The 15,427-nt window shown below is 39.2% G+C and overlaps 1 protein-coding gene across 3 annotated transcripts in view; it reads right to left on the bottom strand.

The window, feature by feature from the left end:
* The window catches only part of Tpk1 (thiamin pyrophosphokinase 1), a 370,262-nt gene that overhangs the window by 236,725 nt on the left and 118,110 nt on the right, over window positions 1-15,427 (bottom strand). For all 3 annotated transcript variants that reach the window (XM_052173583.1, XM_052173581.1, XM_052173582.1), the window contains one exon: window positions 2,862-2,934. In XM_052173583.1, the coding sequence (XP_052029543.1) occupies window positions 2,862-2,934 (73 nt within the window). The remainder of the gene's footprint in view (window positions 1-2,861; window positions 2,935-15,427) is intronic.

Consider the following 15,427-nt stretch of genomic DNA (forward strand, 5'->3'; position numbering starts at 1 on the left):
GCCTTTTGCCCTGAGCCAGAGAAGCCCTGATTGCCTATAAAGTAAAAATCAAAACAAAACAAAAGCAGACAATGTTAGCAGTGTTGAGAGGCAACTCTCCTTCAATTAAAAACAGTGAGCCAAGCTGGGAAATAAGGCAAACAGATTTTATAGTCACATGAAATACAGAATAAGCACAGGCTTGCATATTCTTTACAAAGTTCAGCCACACACAGGTCAATGCTGGCTCTATGATGACTCTATGATTACAACAATGTTAGCACTATAAATTTCATTTCTGTCCTAGAGACCAAGTCTTAGATCACTGAGACCTCAGACCAGCCTGTGGGCCAGATGGATGTAAAAGTGAAGATAATGTCCTTTCATGTAAAACAGAATCTTAAGGACTGCTGAAGTTGGAGATAATGGCTTATAGAAATTGTGTGTAATGTTGCATTAACTTGTAATTATCATCATTATTAAACTCACAGCCAAACACAGAGGGTGCACTCTGCGGGGCACAGTAACTGCTTGAAGGACATCACCTGTCCCTTCTAGGAGTTAAAGAAGAGACTTTAACGCTCATGACACAGAGAAAAACTGGATTATACTATGTAGCCTAGAACTTAGAAATGAAAAGAAATTGCTAGATATAACTTTCAAAACTAAATGTTGAAAGGATATAAGTTGTGGCAGGCGAATCTGATCAAGCCTGATCTACACAGTGAGTTCCAGGACAGCCAGGGCTACACAGAGAAACCATAAACCAATATGACTTTTCAAGTTTAAAAACAGGCAAAGCAAGAAAGACAACTAAAAACCATAACAAGTATTAACTGAAAAATTCCCTGTATTGCTGAACCTTCATTTAAAGTATGCAGAAGTTTCTTCAAAGCTTACTTCCCTCATTCCCTCACCCTAGACAGTAATGGTCAGACTGACATTTCTGATTTTGGCAAGCCATCAGCATAAAGAGACAGGGAGGAAAGTCAGTTCTGACCGTGTATTTATTCAGCTTGGTTTTGAGTATGCTGCTCCCTGCTTCTCCCTCTGTTTGCTCTGTTGCTGAAAATATGATTAATACCTGTGCATTAGCACAACTCTGCATTGTAAGCAAGGCCAGAGCTCCTTCCAGCGAGGCTGAGGTATGGAGTTAATGAGAAGTGAGGCTGTGGGGGAATGAAGAGCAACATGCCAATGCTGAAGTAATTGAGCATGAATATCAAACACTGACTTGGGACTGGTCTTCATTTGCGGAAAGAAGGTCTGATCAGCTGGTGGGCAGATGGGACTTATACAAATCTGCATTCCAGCCAACCTCGGAATTTGCATTCACAACAGCCTTGGTTCACATATGCCAGTTCTGACTTCCTTTCCCCTCTTTCCATTCCCTTATTTTCCTTCTTGCCTTTCTTTCCTAAAATGCTGTTGTTTGAGAATTTTACATGAGTACTGTTTTTTTTTTTTACATAATTTCCATTCTATACTACCCCACCTCTAGCTGTGTCTTACCCTATTCAATTCCTCTTTTCCTTTAAATATAAACACACACACACACACAGATGGGGGTCAGGCAGAGATGATATTATCAGTGGCCTTGTCCCAGAAGACTGATTTCTTTCTACGATTTTTTTGTGGGGAGTATTTCTTTTTATTTTATGGGTATGATTGTTTGTCCAAATGTGTACTTGTACAAGGGCACGCTGGGACTGGAGATATAGAGATATAGAGGACTGTGAGCTGTCATGTGCTAGGCATTAAACTGGCTTCTCTGGAATAGCAAACAGTGCTCTTAACTACCGACCCATCTCTCCAGCCCCCTCTCCCTATTTTCATAGTCATTACTTGCCTAAAGCTATTCATTCAATCTTTCCTGTGCATTTAAAAATTATCTCACCTCTCCCACAGCCTTGTAAGAAATGATCACAGTCATTGCAGTTTCTTTAAAAGGAACCATGTGCGATTTGACAATTTACAGAGATCCACACAACGAGGCTGCAGTAAAATCACCAACACTACAACTACTCTTGTAAAATCTCTGGATCATCTTCTAAGACTTGTGAATCCTTTAATCAGTAACTACTGTCACTCATTACTCTGCACCTCCAATATTCCAGCTAGATCTTTTATGTAGTGTTTAAGTGTCAAGGATCTGAGAAAGATTTGCACACTAGTAAAAACTTTGGCTATTATTAATCTCAAGGTCTAATTAGTAGCTTCATTTTAAAAAAACAGATATTGAAGAAAACTGAAATTCATGAAGTATACCATTATACATATTTATAAAAACTCATTCATAAAGACATTTTAGTAGAGTTCACAATGAGACCAAATAGATACAGCTTAAGTACATTAACTGTGAACTGGTTAAGTAAAATATTAATATAATCCATTTATTATATAAGAATAAGATATTAATGCAAATGTATAACAACTAATGAGGGTATAAATAGCAATAATTATTAGATATGCCTTGGTAAACTATAATCACATTGAATACATATATAACATCTATGTTTAGGGTACTGACTAATGCATATCAGATGTTGATAGAATTTACCAATACTATGTTTCCATTTCATTATAAAAGTTTGCTATATTTTCTATTATGAAAATATATCATTTATATCATATAAAATATATTTTCATATTTTCATCTATTATGAAAATATATTATTTATATCATAAAATTATAAAAATATGAAACAAATTTATATGTATTAATTATAAATATATAAAATATGTATTACATATTACATTTCTACAACAAAAACTATAAAAATAACCAAACGAGTTTTTCAGCCCATCCCCCCATCCATGACAGTCAGCAGTCAGAGCAATGGCATGAGCCAGAGCTGAGTTTAAAGGTGGGTGTGCTTTACCTTCTTGGTGTAGTACTCTTTGACTTCAGGCCTAATAGAATCAAAGTCCCCATTGATGAATTCAGGCAAAAAGCTGAAAGAAACAGTTCCATATGAGTCAATTAGACTGATCCATTCATTTTTGAACTTTAAAACTACAGCTGTGAGAGTCAGAGAAAAAAATTAATATATTCTAAATATGAGGAAACCTAGACTGCTTTCCGAGTGAGTGGGGTGTCCTGCCGTACACTCCTGGTTTCCGTAGAACGGACTGAGGCCCACAACCAACAGGAACACAGTCAACCCAAACCACCAGGATTTACTGCTTCACACAAACAGATACTGATGAAGGCAACTGGTTAAAAAAATAACAAATTCTGACACAAACACCTTTCTCTTCTCTCTGTTCTCACTATATTTAGATATTTGCATCATTTTATTCTCATACAACCTTGGAACTTTCAAAGTATTTGAAGAGAATAAACACATGACCAAGTAAATTTAACACATTTTCCAAACACTTCAAGACACATTTCTAGAAATACAAGTCTTCTAGAGAGGATTAAGATAATCATATGAAGTCTAGGTTTTTTGGATCAATAAATGGCTTAGCAGATAAATGTGCCTAAAGATCTGATTTGCATCTCTAGGACATAAGTGGGAGAACTGCCATGAATGTTTAACCTTTCCCAAAATCAATCAATCAATCAAAAAAACAAACAAACAAACGATGGAATTTATAAAAGAACTCCAGGTTTTATACCAGAAGATGTGGAATTTCTTGATACTAAATATTACTTTGGTTCACTTTCTTGTTAGTTTTCAATTCATTTTTTAAAATCCCATTGAACTCTGTCTTCATAAGTCATCACTTATTTTGCATAAAGCACCTATATGCCTTGGTAGAATGGTTCCACCCCACTTAACTCCCCGAGTCGTGGAGGGATGGATGAGTCTAGATTGTTTTCTATGCTTGAGCAGAGAATAAGCACAGGAGTCTCCCACAGCTAAGAAATGCATACTAAAAGAAATGCCTATTTTTAATTCCTACAAAAATATTCTACTATTCACATAACAGGAGAATTTTTATCAGCACAGACTTATTTAGTTAGTTATCTGATTCAAAGAACCACTAAGAGCTTTGTACTACTGCCTCATACTCTTCTTACTGCATGAGAGGGAGCCCCAGGATTGGGACATCAGTCCAGGTCACAATAGCACAGACCTTACTAGTATTTTGGTTCTGAAGAGATTATTCACAAATCAAAGGGTTAAAAGTGGGTCCATGGAATTTCCAAGGACACCTTTTTCTAGCAATGGACACAGCTACCATCCTTCACTCAACAGGCAGAGAAAATTTTAAAAAAATGTATTTTTTTTCTTTATTCATGGGCATGCAACTACCAGCAATAGGCAACTGACCTGGCTCAGCAGATGGGCCAGGGTTTAAAACAAGAGCAGTTGCATAATAAGAATTATGACTCAGAACACCTCATATGTACATTCAAGATAAAAATTAGTAAAGATGTATATGAAAAAATAAGCCAACCTTGTCAATTATACTATTTTGTATATCCTAACTCAACCAGAAACATTATTTCTTAGGTCAAGCATAAAATGACTGAGATAGTTTTGGCCAATTTGCCGTTAAATCAAATAATTTCCTCTGATTACAAAGTAAGAGGAAGGTATATGACAAGGATGTGGTCCACAGAGTGCCCTGCCTGGTGGGACATACCTGTAGCTTAGTACAGGGTACCTGAGGCAGGAAGCCTGGGGTAGACCAGGGGTATTCCAACTTATAGAAGGAGCTACAGTCAGAAGGCCAACAGCTGTGGGTATGGCTCAATGGGAAGATTCACACCCAGCATGCTGGAAGCCCTGGGTTCAAGTCTCAGAATCAGTAACAAATAAAAAACAATAATATATATTCCATGTTATAAGTGTGTACATGAGGATCAATAATTTCTGTGTACTATTCATTCATAAATTGTTCACTGCATGACTGGGCACAGAACACATAGGTTGATTCAAGATGAGGTAGAATTATAAAGGAAACAGACATGGTGGCCTTGCCTTGTTCCAATGGCTTCCTATACTCTTCCTTCCTTAAAATGTTCTCAGTGCACTGTGTCTGTCATGTCATTTCTTTTGCTTTACCTTTTTCTCTAGTTAATTAAATTCATACACTTTCAGAGTCTCTTTAAAAACTGTCCACTGGACACTTTGCCATATGTAAATTAATGTTTTTGGACCACAGAGTATTAGCTCTGGAAGGGACATAAGGAATTATTTCTCTAATTTCTCTATTATCTCTGCAAAGCTGAGATCAAACCAAGAGACTGTCCAACTTACTCACTGTTCAGAAAAGGCTCTCATTCATACCATCTGGTTCAAGCAAACTTCCTAGTGAGACTCACTTTGTATTACTCTCCAAATTGTCATCCCTTAGATATCTAGAAATAAATTGGCAGTTTCCAAATAGCATATTGATTTTGATAATAAATAAAAATGAAAAATAAAAGCTGATACACCCAAGCAGCTGAGAATCTGTCCTATAGGATAGATCATCTTCAAAAGAGAATTAGATTTCCCTTTATATTTCCCAAAGAATAATGTAAGAAATTAACCCTATAGATTCAATTATATTTTATGTAAAATATTAATAGGAAAATAAAATTGTATATATAAATTATAATCAACTTTAGTTACCTTTTAATATAATTCCCTTCATGTAATATATACAACACATTTCTATTAAATCAATATGATTATTTCTAAGAAGACTCATGCCAAAAGTAACCTGGCATTCATGCTACAATGACTAAGGTTATTATAAGTTTCCATCATAAGCTACAATCTATGAAACTTTCTGATTTGCACTTCTTTATGCTGCAATGAAAAGGCCCTTACACATATTCTTCAATGCCTGTTGCCATGAGACATGGGCATTCTAAAGGCATTTTTAGGAATGGCACTTCACAGATGTAGAGGGATTATGTTATGACATAAATGACAGTTTATATAAGAAGAATATTTTTAGACTGACAGAAGGGCAGAGATTTGTGTAGCCCCTGACCCCATCTGCCTACTTTAGACACAGATCCAAGCATCATACTTGTTATTTCCAGTCTATAGCAGATGACTTATTAGTATCAAAAGATGGCCAATATTTCTCACAAGTGGACCAGTAGAACTAGGAGGACTCCTTTGATTTGCACATTTTAACTTATCACACATCACTTATCAATGACAAAGAAGAGTCCAAAAAGAGCTGAGAATATGAATGGGCTAATGGCCCCGCACATGAAGTCACCAAGGAGGCTGATATGTTTAGAAAATGTAACATGATATGAAGAAATATAATCATTCAAAATTCCTTTCCTGGTAACTATGCAGGGAGCTTTCCCCCCCACAAAGTCTTCCCTGAGTTCTATATTCAAGGAAAATGCTACTACTGTCTTAACACTCAAGTAGCATGAAATCTCTCACTTTGCATGTTCATAGACAACAACTCTCCATGTGACTTTCAGCTTCTTTGAAGGATAAGTCATTAATTGGTGCAGGAGTGACCAGCAAAGAAGCATGCACACAGATGCTGACAATGACACAGTAAGATGGTGAGGGTACACAGCTGATATGAGGCTCCCACACATATACAGCAGAAGACTGCTGGGTCTAGGTTCAGTCAGAGAAGATGCACATAGCCCTCAAGAGACTGGAGGCTCCAGGGAGTTTAGAGGTGTGTGTGGGGGGCATCCTTGTGGAGAGGAAAGGGAGGAGGTATATCAGTTGGAGGGTGGACTGGGAAGGAAATAAAATCTGGAGTGTAAAAAAAAAAGTTAATAAATAAATAATATAAAAAAGATGATGGGAAGAGGAAAACTGGGGGGAGGGACAGGAACAAAAGAAAAGAAAGGATAAAAGAGAGAAAGAGGGAACAAGAGAAGCTGGTTATGATGGCGCACACCTTTAATCCCAGCACTCAGAAGGCAGAAGCAAGTGGATCTCTGTGAATTAAAGGCCAAATTGATCTACAAAAAGTTGTAGGACAGCCAGGACTGTTATACAGAGAAAGCATGCCTCAGAAAAAAACAAACAAACAACTCAAAAGAAGAGAGAAGAATAGGAAAAAGTAAGTAAAATAAGCTAGACTCCTTTCTTGAGCCTCTGAAAGGGGTTTTGCTCACTCTATCTGGGTGTATATGTGACCATCTTGCTTAACAGTAATGTTGTTTAACATGGCTTTGCAGAGTGGGCTGTTCCACTGGGAACAGGCCACTTGGGTAACGTGCCTCAGGGTAGTAGGGACTTGGGTCTTTGGTAGATATGTCAAGTTGGGCTCACTGCCTAAAGGTTAAAAAGGTATGGAATTCCCATTTAGTTTGGGACTTTAGTATCCACTTTTCCCACCTAACAGATGAGGACAGTCAATTTATTACAAAGGAGATGGTCTACCTTCTGCAGCTGCAGCTGGCAAATTAGGAGACATCAGGAAGCCTTAGTTTTGCTGGCTGCTGTAGGTCAAAGGATCGCAAGCAGAGGCAGGACACTTAGCAGAGAGCAGGAAGTGACTCCTCACAGGGGTTGAGGCTAGACTGACGCTTGGAGACACGGAGATCTTCAATGTTGGACGGGCAACAGTAGTGTGGATATCCCTGGAGACAGTACCTTGGGGGCTTAAGGGACTGTGACCTGTGCTCCATGCTCTTCAGTGGTTCCCTCTGGGCAGAAGTGGCGGGCATCTCTCCCTTAGACAGGGTACTGGATGAGGTAGCACTGGGTTTCTTCTGCAGATGGGAAGTTACACTGTCCTACCCTGGGGAGCACACCCTGTCTCTGCCCACCTTCAGCCAACAAGCCATTCAGGAAGCTGCGTTCTCAGCTGCTTGTCCTAGTGTTGCCCACCCTCCAGCCCTTCTTCCCACCCTGTTAGGAATTTCTGCTCTCACAGGTAGGGGCACACATTGCTTTTTAATTGCATAGAAACTTCTTACATCTATACCACATGCTAAGCCTTGGACCAGCAATTATTTTTCTTAGAGTGAGAGGGTCAATATTTTTGGTTCTCATGTCATGTGGTTTTTGTAAAAACTACCTATGTTTCCCAAAGTAGCATGAATGTGGCTAGAAAACAGGATACCGTGTGAATGGCAGTGTTCCTGAGAAACTATCAGAGACAGCTGGCCTGTCAGCTAGTTTGCCAACCCCTGTTTGAGTCAGTAAAACAAGACTGAAAATGCTGGATAGGAGTGAAATCATAATGCAACACATGTTTTCTAGCACATGATTTTCTTCCTTTCTCAAAGTAATCACCTATAATCAGTCCTCTCCAGGATGCTCTATGACTACCAAAGAACACATTAGTTGAGATGTTAGAACATCCATTTATATACCTAATAAAATACATGATGATTAATGTCAGTCACTTCAATAAGGCAGGTCAGGAGTTTAAATTTCCTATGTTTAGCTATATGTGTATGCACATATATGAGAGACAGTGTATGTACGTATGTGTGTTCCCTGCACAGGTAATGAGCATACGGAGCCCAGAGGCACATGCTGGCTGTCTCTATTACTACTCATGTAACTTTTTAAAGACAGTATCTCTCAATGAACCTGGAGCTCATACTTGAGACAATAGGCTGAGGCTGCAAGGATCTTTCTCTCGCCATTCCCTCAGAACAGGCAAGGGCGAGAGTCACATACTGGCAAGTCTGCCATTGTCTATGGGTCCTGGACATAAAATATATGTCCTCATGTTTGCACAGCAAGCACTTTGCCACAGAGACATGCTTCTTTCTCCTGTAGGTTATATATTATTCATAAAGTATATTTAATAGTAAACATATAAGTAACTACTTCTAAATATTTCATACTGTGGACACAATATGAACTTTGAAAAGAAGATGCTTCCCTCCAGACATGGTTTTTGAAGCAAGGTGTCTATCCACAGCCTGAGCTGACTTTAAACTTAGTTTCCTACCTCAGACTCCTCACTGATGGAAATATATCTGACACTCAGTTTATAATATGCATTTTAGAAAAGGTTTAGGATAGCCTTACATTATAATTCAAAACATGAGTCAGCAGACAAAATGCTACAAAAAGATCAATTATTCTTTGAAATATTTATTACTGACTTTGAAATCATGTATATAATCAAGTATTTTAACACTTAGCATGGTGTCTGATAAGACGGTATGCTCTGTCAGAAGTGCATTTCTGCTTTTCCAGGGCTGGCAGGTGATTATTAAATGGGTCATGTGAGGTGTTGCTGCTGGCCTTCATGACACATGAAAATGGATTTTCCAGGCATGAAGGAAAAGGCAGTGTCTGCTAACAGCTTTGCTAGAATGTCAGGGATAGGTAGTATCTGGGGATAAGATCACATTTACTCAGGATAATCAGCCTTTCTACTGCTGAGTCTCCTGACTGGAGCAAAGAATGATAGTGCAGAAGAAAGAAGATAATGCAACAGAAAATCATAGGCAAAGAGTTCTGGAAGAAAGTGATTTTTAAATGTACTATCAACAGTGCTTAAATGTATCATCGTCTTTGCTGCAGGAACAGTGAAAGAGGAAGGGAAGGCATGAGCAGTCATAGGAGTGAAAGGAAATGTGTAGTGGACACTACAGACCTGGACCCAAGAGATAGGCTGGACACTGAAATATATGCTATGTGTAAGATAATAAGCAATGTGTTTAGGTGAATTCTTGTATGTTACACACAATCTAGAAAGCTTTTCTGACTGTGTTCTCAGTATTCAATGTGTTATTAAGACAAAGCTTATAGGATGTACTAATAAGCACGCAGATTACAGTAATTTATCCTCTCAACAATACTATTAGAGGGTACATGTAGCAGACTCATCATCTATGAATGAATTTTGTTAAAAAATCAGGGTAAGAGCTAAAGCGAGTGGGTTGAAAATTATTTATGATCTACAATTACTTATCTATTCAGAAAATAAAATGCTATAATGAAAACATAGTAATAAGGCAGTACCAGCTATTTATATTAGATCAATTATATATAAAGCATCTGACTGGCTGTTAAACTGCCTTTTAAATAGTATTTCTCTACATTTTTTTCACAAAAGCAATATGCAACTTTAGATTTAAACAGCTAAAATAATACAATACCAAATCTTACAGTTTAGACTATATCTTGTTACCACTGGACTAGGGAGCCTTAGCTGGTTGGTGTCTACTGTTACAGAATATGTCAGTGTTCACTTTCAGTTGAAAATTTTAAACACAGATTTAAAAGTGAGGAGAGATCAGATGTAAAATACTTTTTGCACAGAGGACACTTAATTCAACTTATTACATGTATGTATATATTATGTGACAGAATATGAACACCATAGTTACTTCCATCACAAAAGGAGAAAAGTTTAATAGTGAATACATCTGATATAGGCCAGGCTTGGGAGAACTGTAGAAGAGGAAATGTGAGGACTTTGTGGGAACTAACCCTGCAGAAATCGTCACATAAGTGTGGTTCTGATAAAATAGCCTAAGATGTAAAAAATACGCATCTATGACCTATCTGCAGGCAGTGAAGACTAGAGAAGTAGGAAGAGAAAAGGGGGAATTAGAAAAGGGATGAAGTCACCCACTCCTCTCAAAGATTTTTAAACCAGAAATATTCCTCTCCAAAGGAAGAGCAGTGACAAAAAAATGGAACAGAGACAGAGGAAGGGCCGTTCAGGGACTGCCACACATGGGAATCCATCATGTCTGCAGACACCAAACCTGACACTGTTGTGGTGGTCAGGAGTTGCTTGCTGAAAGGAACCTGGTGTGGCAGGTCCTCGGGAGGTTTGGCCAGCAACTGACCAATGCAGATGTGGATGCTTGGAGCCAACCATGAGACTGAACTCAGGGAACCTGGTGGGGGAGCTGATGGAAGGACTGGAGGAGCAGAGGCAGATTGCAACTCCATTTGAAGAACAACAAAGGCTGGTCAGACAACCCAGATCTCCCAGGGACTAGACCACCAACCAAGGAGTGTACCTGGAGGGATCCTACATATGTAGCAGGGGATGGCCTCACTCAACAGCAATGGAAGGGGACACCCTTGGTCCCAGGGACCTTTGCTACCCCAGCATAGGGGGATACTGGCATGGTGGGTGGAAAGGGTGGGTGGGTGGGGAAGCACCCTTATATAGGAAAAGGGGAGGGGGAATGGCAGATGTGGTATGGGGGGGTTGGTGAAGGTGTAATCAGGAAGTGGGATATCATTTGAGATGTAAACAAATGGAATGATTAATAACAAAAGAGAGAAAGAGACAGAGACAGAGAGAGAGAAGAGGGAGGGAGAGGGGAGAGGGAGAAAGAGGGAAACTGAGAGGGAGATGGAGGGGAGGGGCATGGAGAGCGAGAGGGAGAGGGAGAGGGAGAGGGAGAGGGAGAGGGAGAGGGAGAGGGAGAGGGAGAGGGAGAGGGAGAGGGAGAGGGAGAGGGAGAGGGAGATATGAAGGGACCAGGTTGGGCAGGCATCAACAGCTAAGACCATAATGGTTGTGATCCGGATTGTTGATGTCTTTTTAAGATTCCAAACTCAAAACCTAATCCTTAGTGTGCTAATGAGGTTGTATGGAGGTTATTAGGTAATCAGGGCACAGACCATGAATGGGTTTATGGATCTTATAAGAGAGGCCCAGAAGGACTGACTGATTGTCCCTTTCACTGTATAAGACACACCAAGAAGGCAGTCTCTATGCTAGATGAGATCCCTCAACACATAAGATATCTGCTGATGTCCTGGCCTGAACTTCCTCGTGTGGGCAAGCATAAGGGATCAAATTCTGTTGTTTAGAATCTACCTAGCTTATTGGCAGTGGTTATACCATCCCAGAATGGACGAAGGTACTGACGTCTTGGTCAGTCACTTTACAGGCATATCTCTCGGTGTCTAAGTGGAAAGAAGCTTGGCAGCCTCTCCTACAGCCAGAGTGCAGCTTTGTATTCTTCACACACTGCCAGTTCTGCTGGCAAATTGCTCCTCTTTAGTATTAGTTGTCTTCCCCTCTTACTCTGCCTGAGGCACTTGCTTTCTAAATGCAACTAGAAAGTATGAGGAGAGAAGGTAGCAGCGGACTGGATGGAAAACACAGGATGGCTCACTGATTGACAGGGAGTGGGGTTGCAAACAGAGAAGAGTAGTATGGCAGCAGAAGGCACCATGTGATGAGAATAGTTGAGAGAGGCCCAATACAGCACAAATAAGGTTCCATCTCTTATTTATGAACATGAAAGCCGGAAGCATACATACAGGTTAATGCCAATTCTTCACCTTAGCAAATACAAAAGACTGGCTCACGGACAGTGAATTACTTTGTGTAATTTATTTGCTTTATGCTTCCCTCTGTGACTCAGCTGAGACATAATACTCAGAATTCAATAAGCACAGCCAGTGATAAATGCCATTAGGGTCACTAATAGGTTGTGCGCCCCTCCCAAGTTTTCTGGAACAGAGTGCAGCAGCAATCTCCCCAGCTCCAGTGTCTGCTACAAAAATTTTAATTTCTTTTTTTTTAATTTTATTCGATATATTTTTTACTTACATTTCAAATGAGTTCCCCTTTTCTGGTCCCCCACTCCCCGAAAGTCACATAAGCCCCCTTCCCTCCCTCTGTTCTCCCACCCAACCCTTCCCACTTCCCTGTTTTGGTTTTGTTTTATACTGCTACACTGAGTCTTTCCAGAACTAGGGGCCACTCCTCCGTTCTTCTTGTACCTCATTTGATGTGTGGATTATGTTTCGGGTATTCCAGTTTTCCAGGCTAATATTCCACTTATTAGTAAGTGCATACCATTTCTTTGGTTTTTTTATTCGATATATTTTTATTTACATTTCAAATGATTTCCCCTTTTCTAGACCCCCCACTCCATGAAAGTCCCATATTCCCCCTTCTCTCCCCCTGCCCTCCCACCTACCCCTTCCCACTTCCCTGTTCTGGTTTTGCCAAATACTGCTTCACTGAGTCTTTCCAGAACAATGGGCCACTCCTCCTTTCTTCTTGTACCTCATTTGATGTGTGGATTATGTTTTGGGTATTCCAGTTTTCTAGGTTAATATCCACTTATTAGTGAGTGCATACCATGATTCACCTTTTGAGTCTGGGTTACCTCACTTAGTATGATGTTCTCTACCTCCATCCATTTGCCTAAGAATTTCATGAATTCATTGTTTCTAATGGCTGAATAGTACTCCATTGTATAGATATACCACATTTTTTGCATCCACTCTTCTGTTGAGGGATACCTGGGTTCTTTCCAGCATCTGGCAATTATAAATAGGGCTGCTATGAACATAGTAGAGCATGTATCCTTATTACATGGTGGGGAATCCTCTGGGTATATGCCCAGGAGTGGTATAGCAGGATCTTCTGGAAGTGAGGTGCCCAGTTTTCGGAGGAACCGCCAGACTGATTTCCAGAGTGGTTGTACCAATTTGCAACCCCACCAGCAGTGGAGGAGTGTTCCTCTTTCTCCACATCCTCTCCAACACCTGCTGTCTCCTGAATTTTTAATCTTAGCCATTCTGACTGGTGTAAGGTGAAATCTTAGGGTTGTTTTGATTTACATTTCCCTAATGACTAATGAAGTTGAGCATTTTTTTTTAAGATGCTTCTCCACCATCCAAAGTTCTTCAGGTGAGAATTCTTTGTTTAACTCTGTACCCCATTTTTTAATAGGGTTGTTTGGTTTTCTGGAGTCTAACTTCTTGAGTTCTTTATATATATTGGATCTTAGCCCTCTATCTGATGTAGGATTGGTGAAGATCTTTTCCCAATTTGTTGGTTGCCTATTTGTCCTTTTGATGGTATCCATTGTACTGTGCAAGTAACCAATTAAATAGGTAGATCTTAAGCACTACAAATGGACAATGCATATCTAAAAAGTTGTTCAATATCTAAAAGTTGTTATCCATGAAGGAAATGCAAATTCAATTTTGTTTCAAGTTTCCTGTTGCCCCAGTAGAATAGCTGTGATCAAGAAAAAAAAAAAAAAGCCAATGACAACAACTCTGGAAAGAGGTAGAAAGAGAAACCCTCTTCAGTGCTGGAGGGCATTCTTTTGTTCAATGACAGTGAAAAGGAATAAAGTGGCCTCCTGCCATGCATAAAGGGATTAAAAACAATTCTGCTACCTCCTGGGAATTTGAGCCTTCCAAAGTCTAAAGGGATATTTTGACAGGACAAATCAGCCTTGATGGATGGGCAGAGAAAGGCGCAAAGTTGGATGGGATAGAGTGTCCAGTGGGGAAAGTTGGGGCAGTAGGGTTATATGATCAAAACACAGTATGCATTTCTGATATAATTATTTAAAAGTATCTTAGATGTGTAATGCTGCCCTAATTTATAAAAGTGTATTGTTAATCAGAAGAGCAGCTGTATTGTCATTTTGCAAGTTTCCCTAACTAAAATTCCTTGTAGTTTTAATCACCTCCTGTGTGGTGCCTTGTTAAAAAACCAATACAAAATGATTTACCAAATTTTTTGATTGAAATTCTTTTCTCTTGATGAAATAATACTAAGAGAGACTTATTTAGTATGAATTACTTAGCCTAGACCTTGTAACAATTAAGGGAATAAAAATACTTTCCATTCCTCTTTAATACTTTTTTTATTTTTATGCCTGTAAGTGTTTTGCTTGCAAATGTTTGTGTGGCATGAATGTGCCTGGAGTCCTTTAAGGCTGGAAAAGGGTATCAGATCTGCTGGAGTTACAGATCACTGTCAGCTGTCATATGAGTAGCAGGAACAGAACCCAGGTCCTCTGCAAGAGAAGCAAGTGCTCTTAAATGCTGAGTTGTCTCTTCAGCCCCTATTTTTTCTGTTTTTATACATAAATTATTTCATAAATATAAGCTAGAGCTTTGCTTCAATAATATAGAGACAAATAATTTTTAAAAATTAAAATTAGAATTCTATAGATTTAAATTTTTTATTAAAAAACAGTTAGCCATATAAACCAAAGAATAGTAAAAAAAAAAAAAAAAGTTTTCTGACTGCTGGCACAGTAACGAAAAAGGCAGCTGAGCTTGGCAGCTCCAGTGCAGTTTTCTTTGTGTGAGCATTACTCTTTTACTTCATGTGCAATCCACTTATTTATCACTGTGGCCTCTAGTGTGTATTCAATTTCTTCCTGCTTGGCTGTACATTAGTTGGTTATTAGTGACTGGAGAGCAGTTCCCTCTGTTTGGAACAAGAAAAACAACTACAGTTTCTGTCATCTTAGCATTTTATCAGTCAGTGAAGAGACCATTCTCGAATAATACAGTGGTCTGATGATTCCTGTTAGCAGTAATCAGGCTTTCAAAGAGGTTTCTTCCTGTGGCATTAGCACTCTAAAGCATTGTTTGCTGGGATGCAGGAGTGGCTGTCCATTATGCTAATGTCCTGATGCTTTTCTTAGGAGAGAGTCCAGTTAGTACACCTAGTAGCAATGATCACCAAGCCAAGTCACTGCATCAAAGACCAAGTCCAAGTGAATCAAGGACCTCCACATAAAAGCAGACACACGGAGACTAATAAACCATCATCCTGAGTGACGATGACAAAAGAGCACACA

This window comes from Apodemus sylvaticus, chromosome 2 (assembly GCF_947179515.1).
Source record: "Apodemus sylvaticus chromosome 2, mApoSyl1.1, whole genome shotgun sequence".
Classification (NCBI taxonomy): Eukaryota; Metazoa; Chordata; class Mammalia; order Rodentia; family Muridae; genus Apodemus; species Apodemus sylvaticus.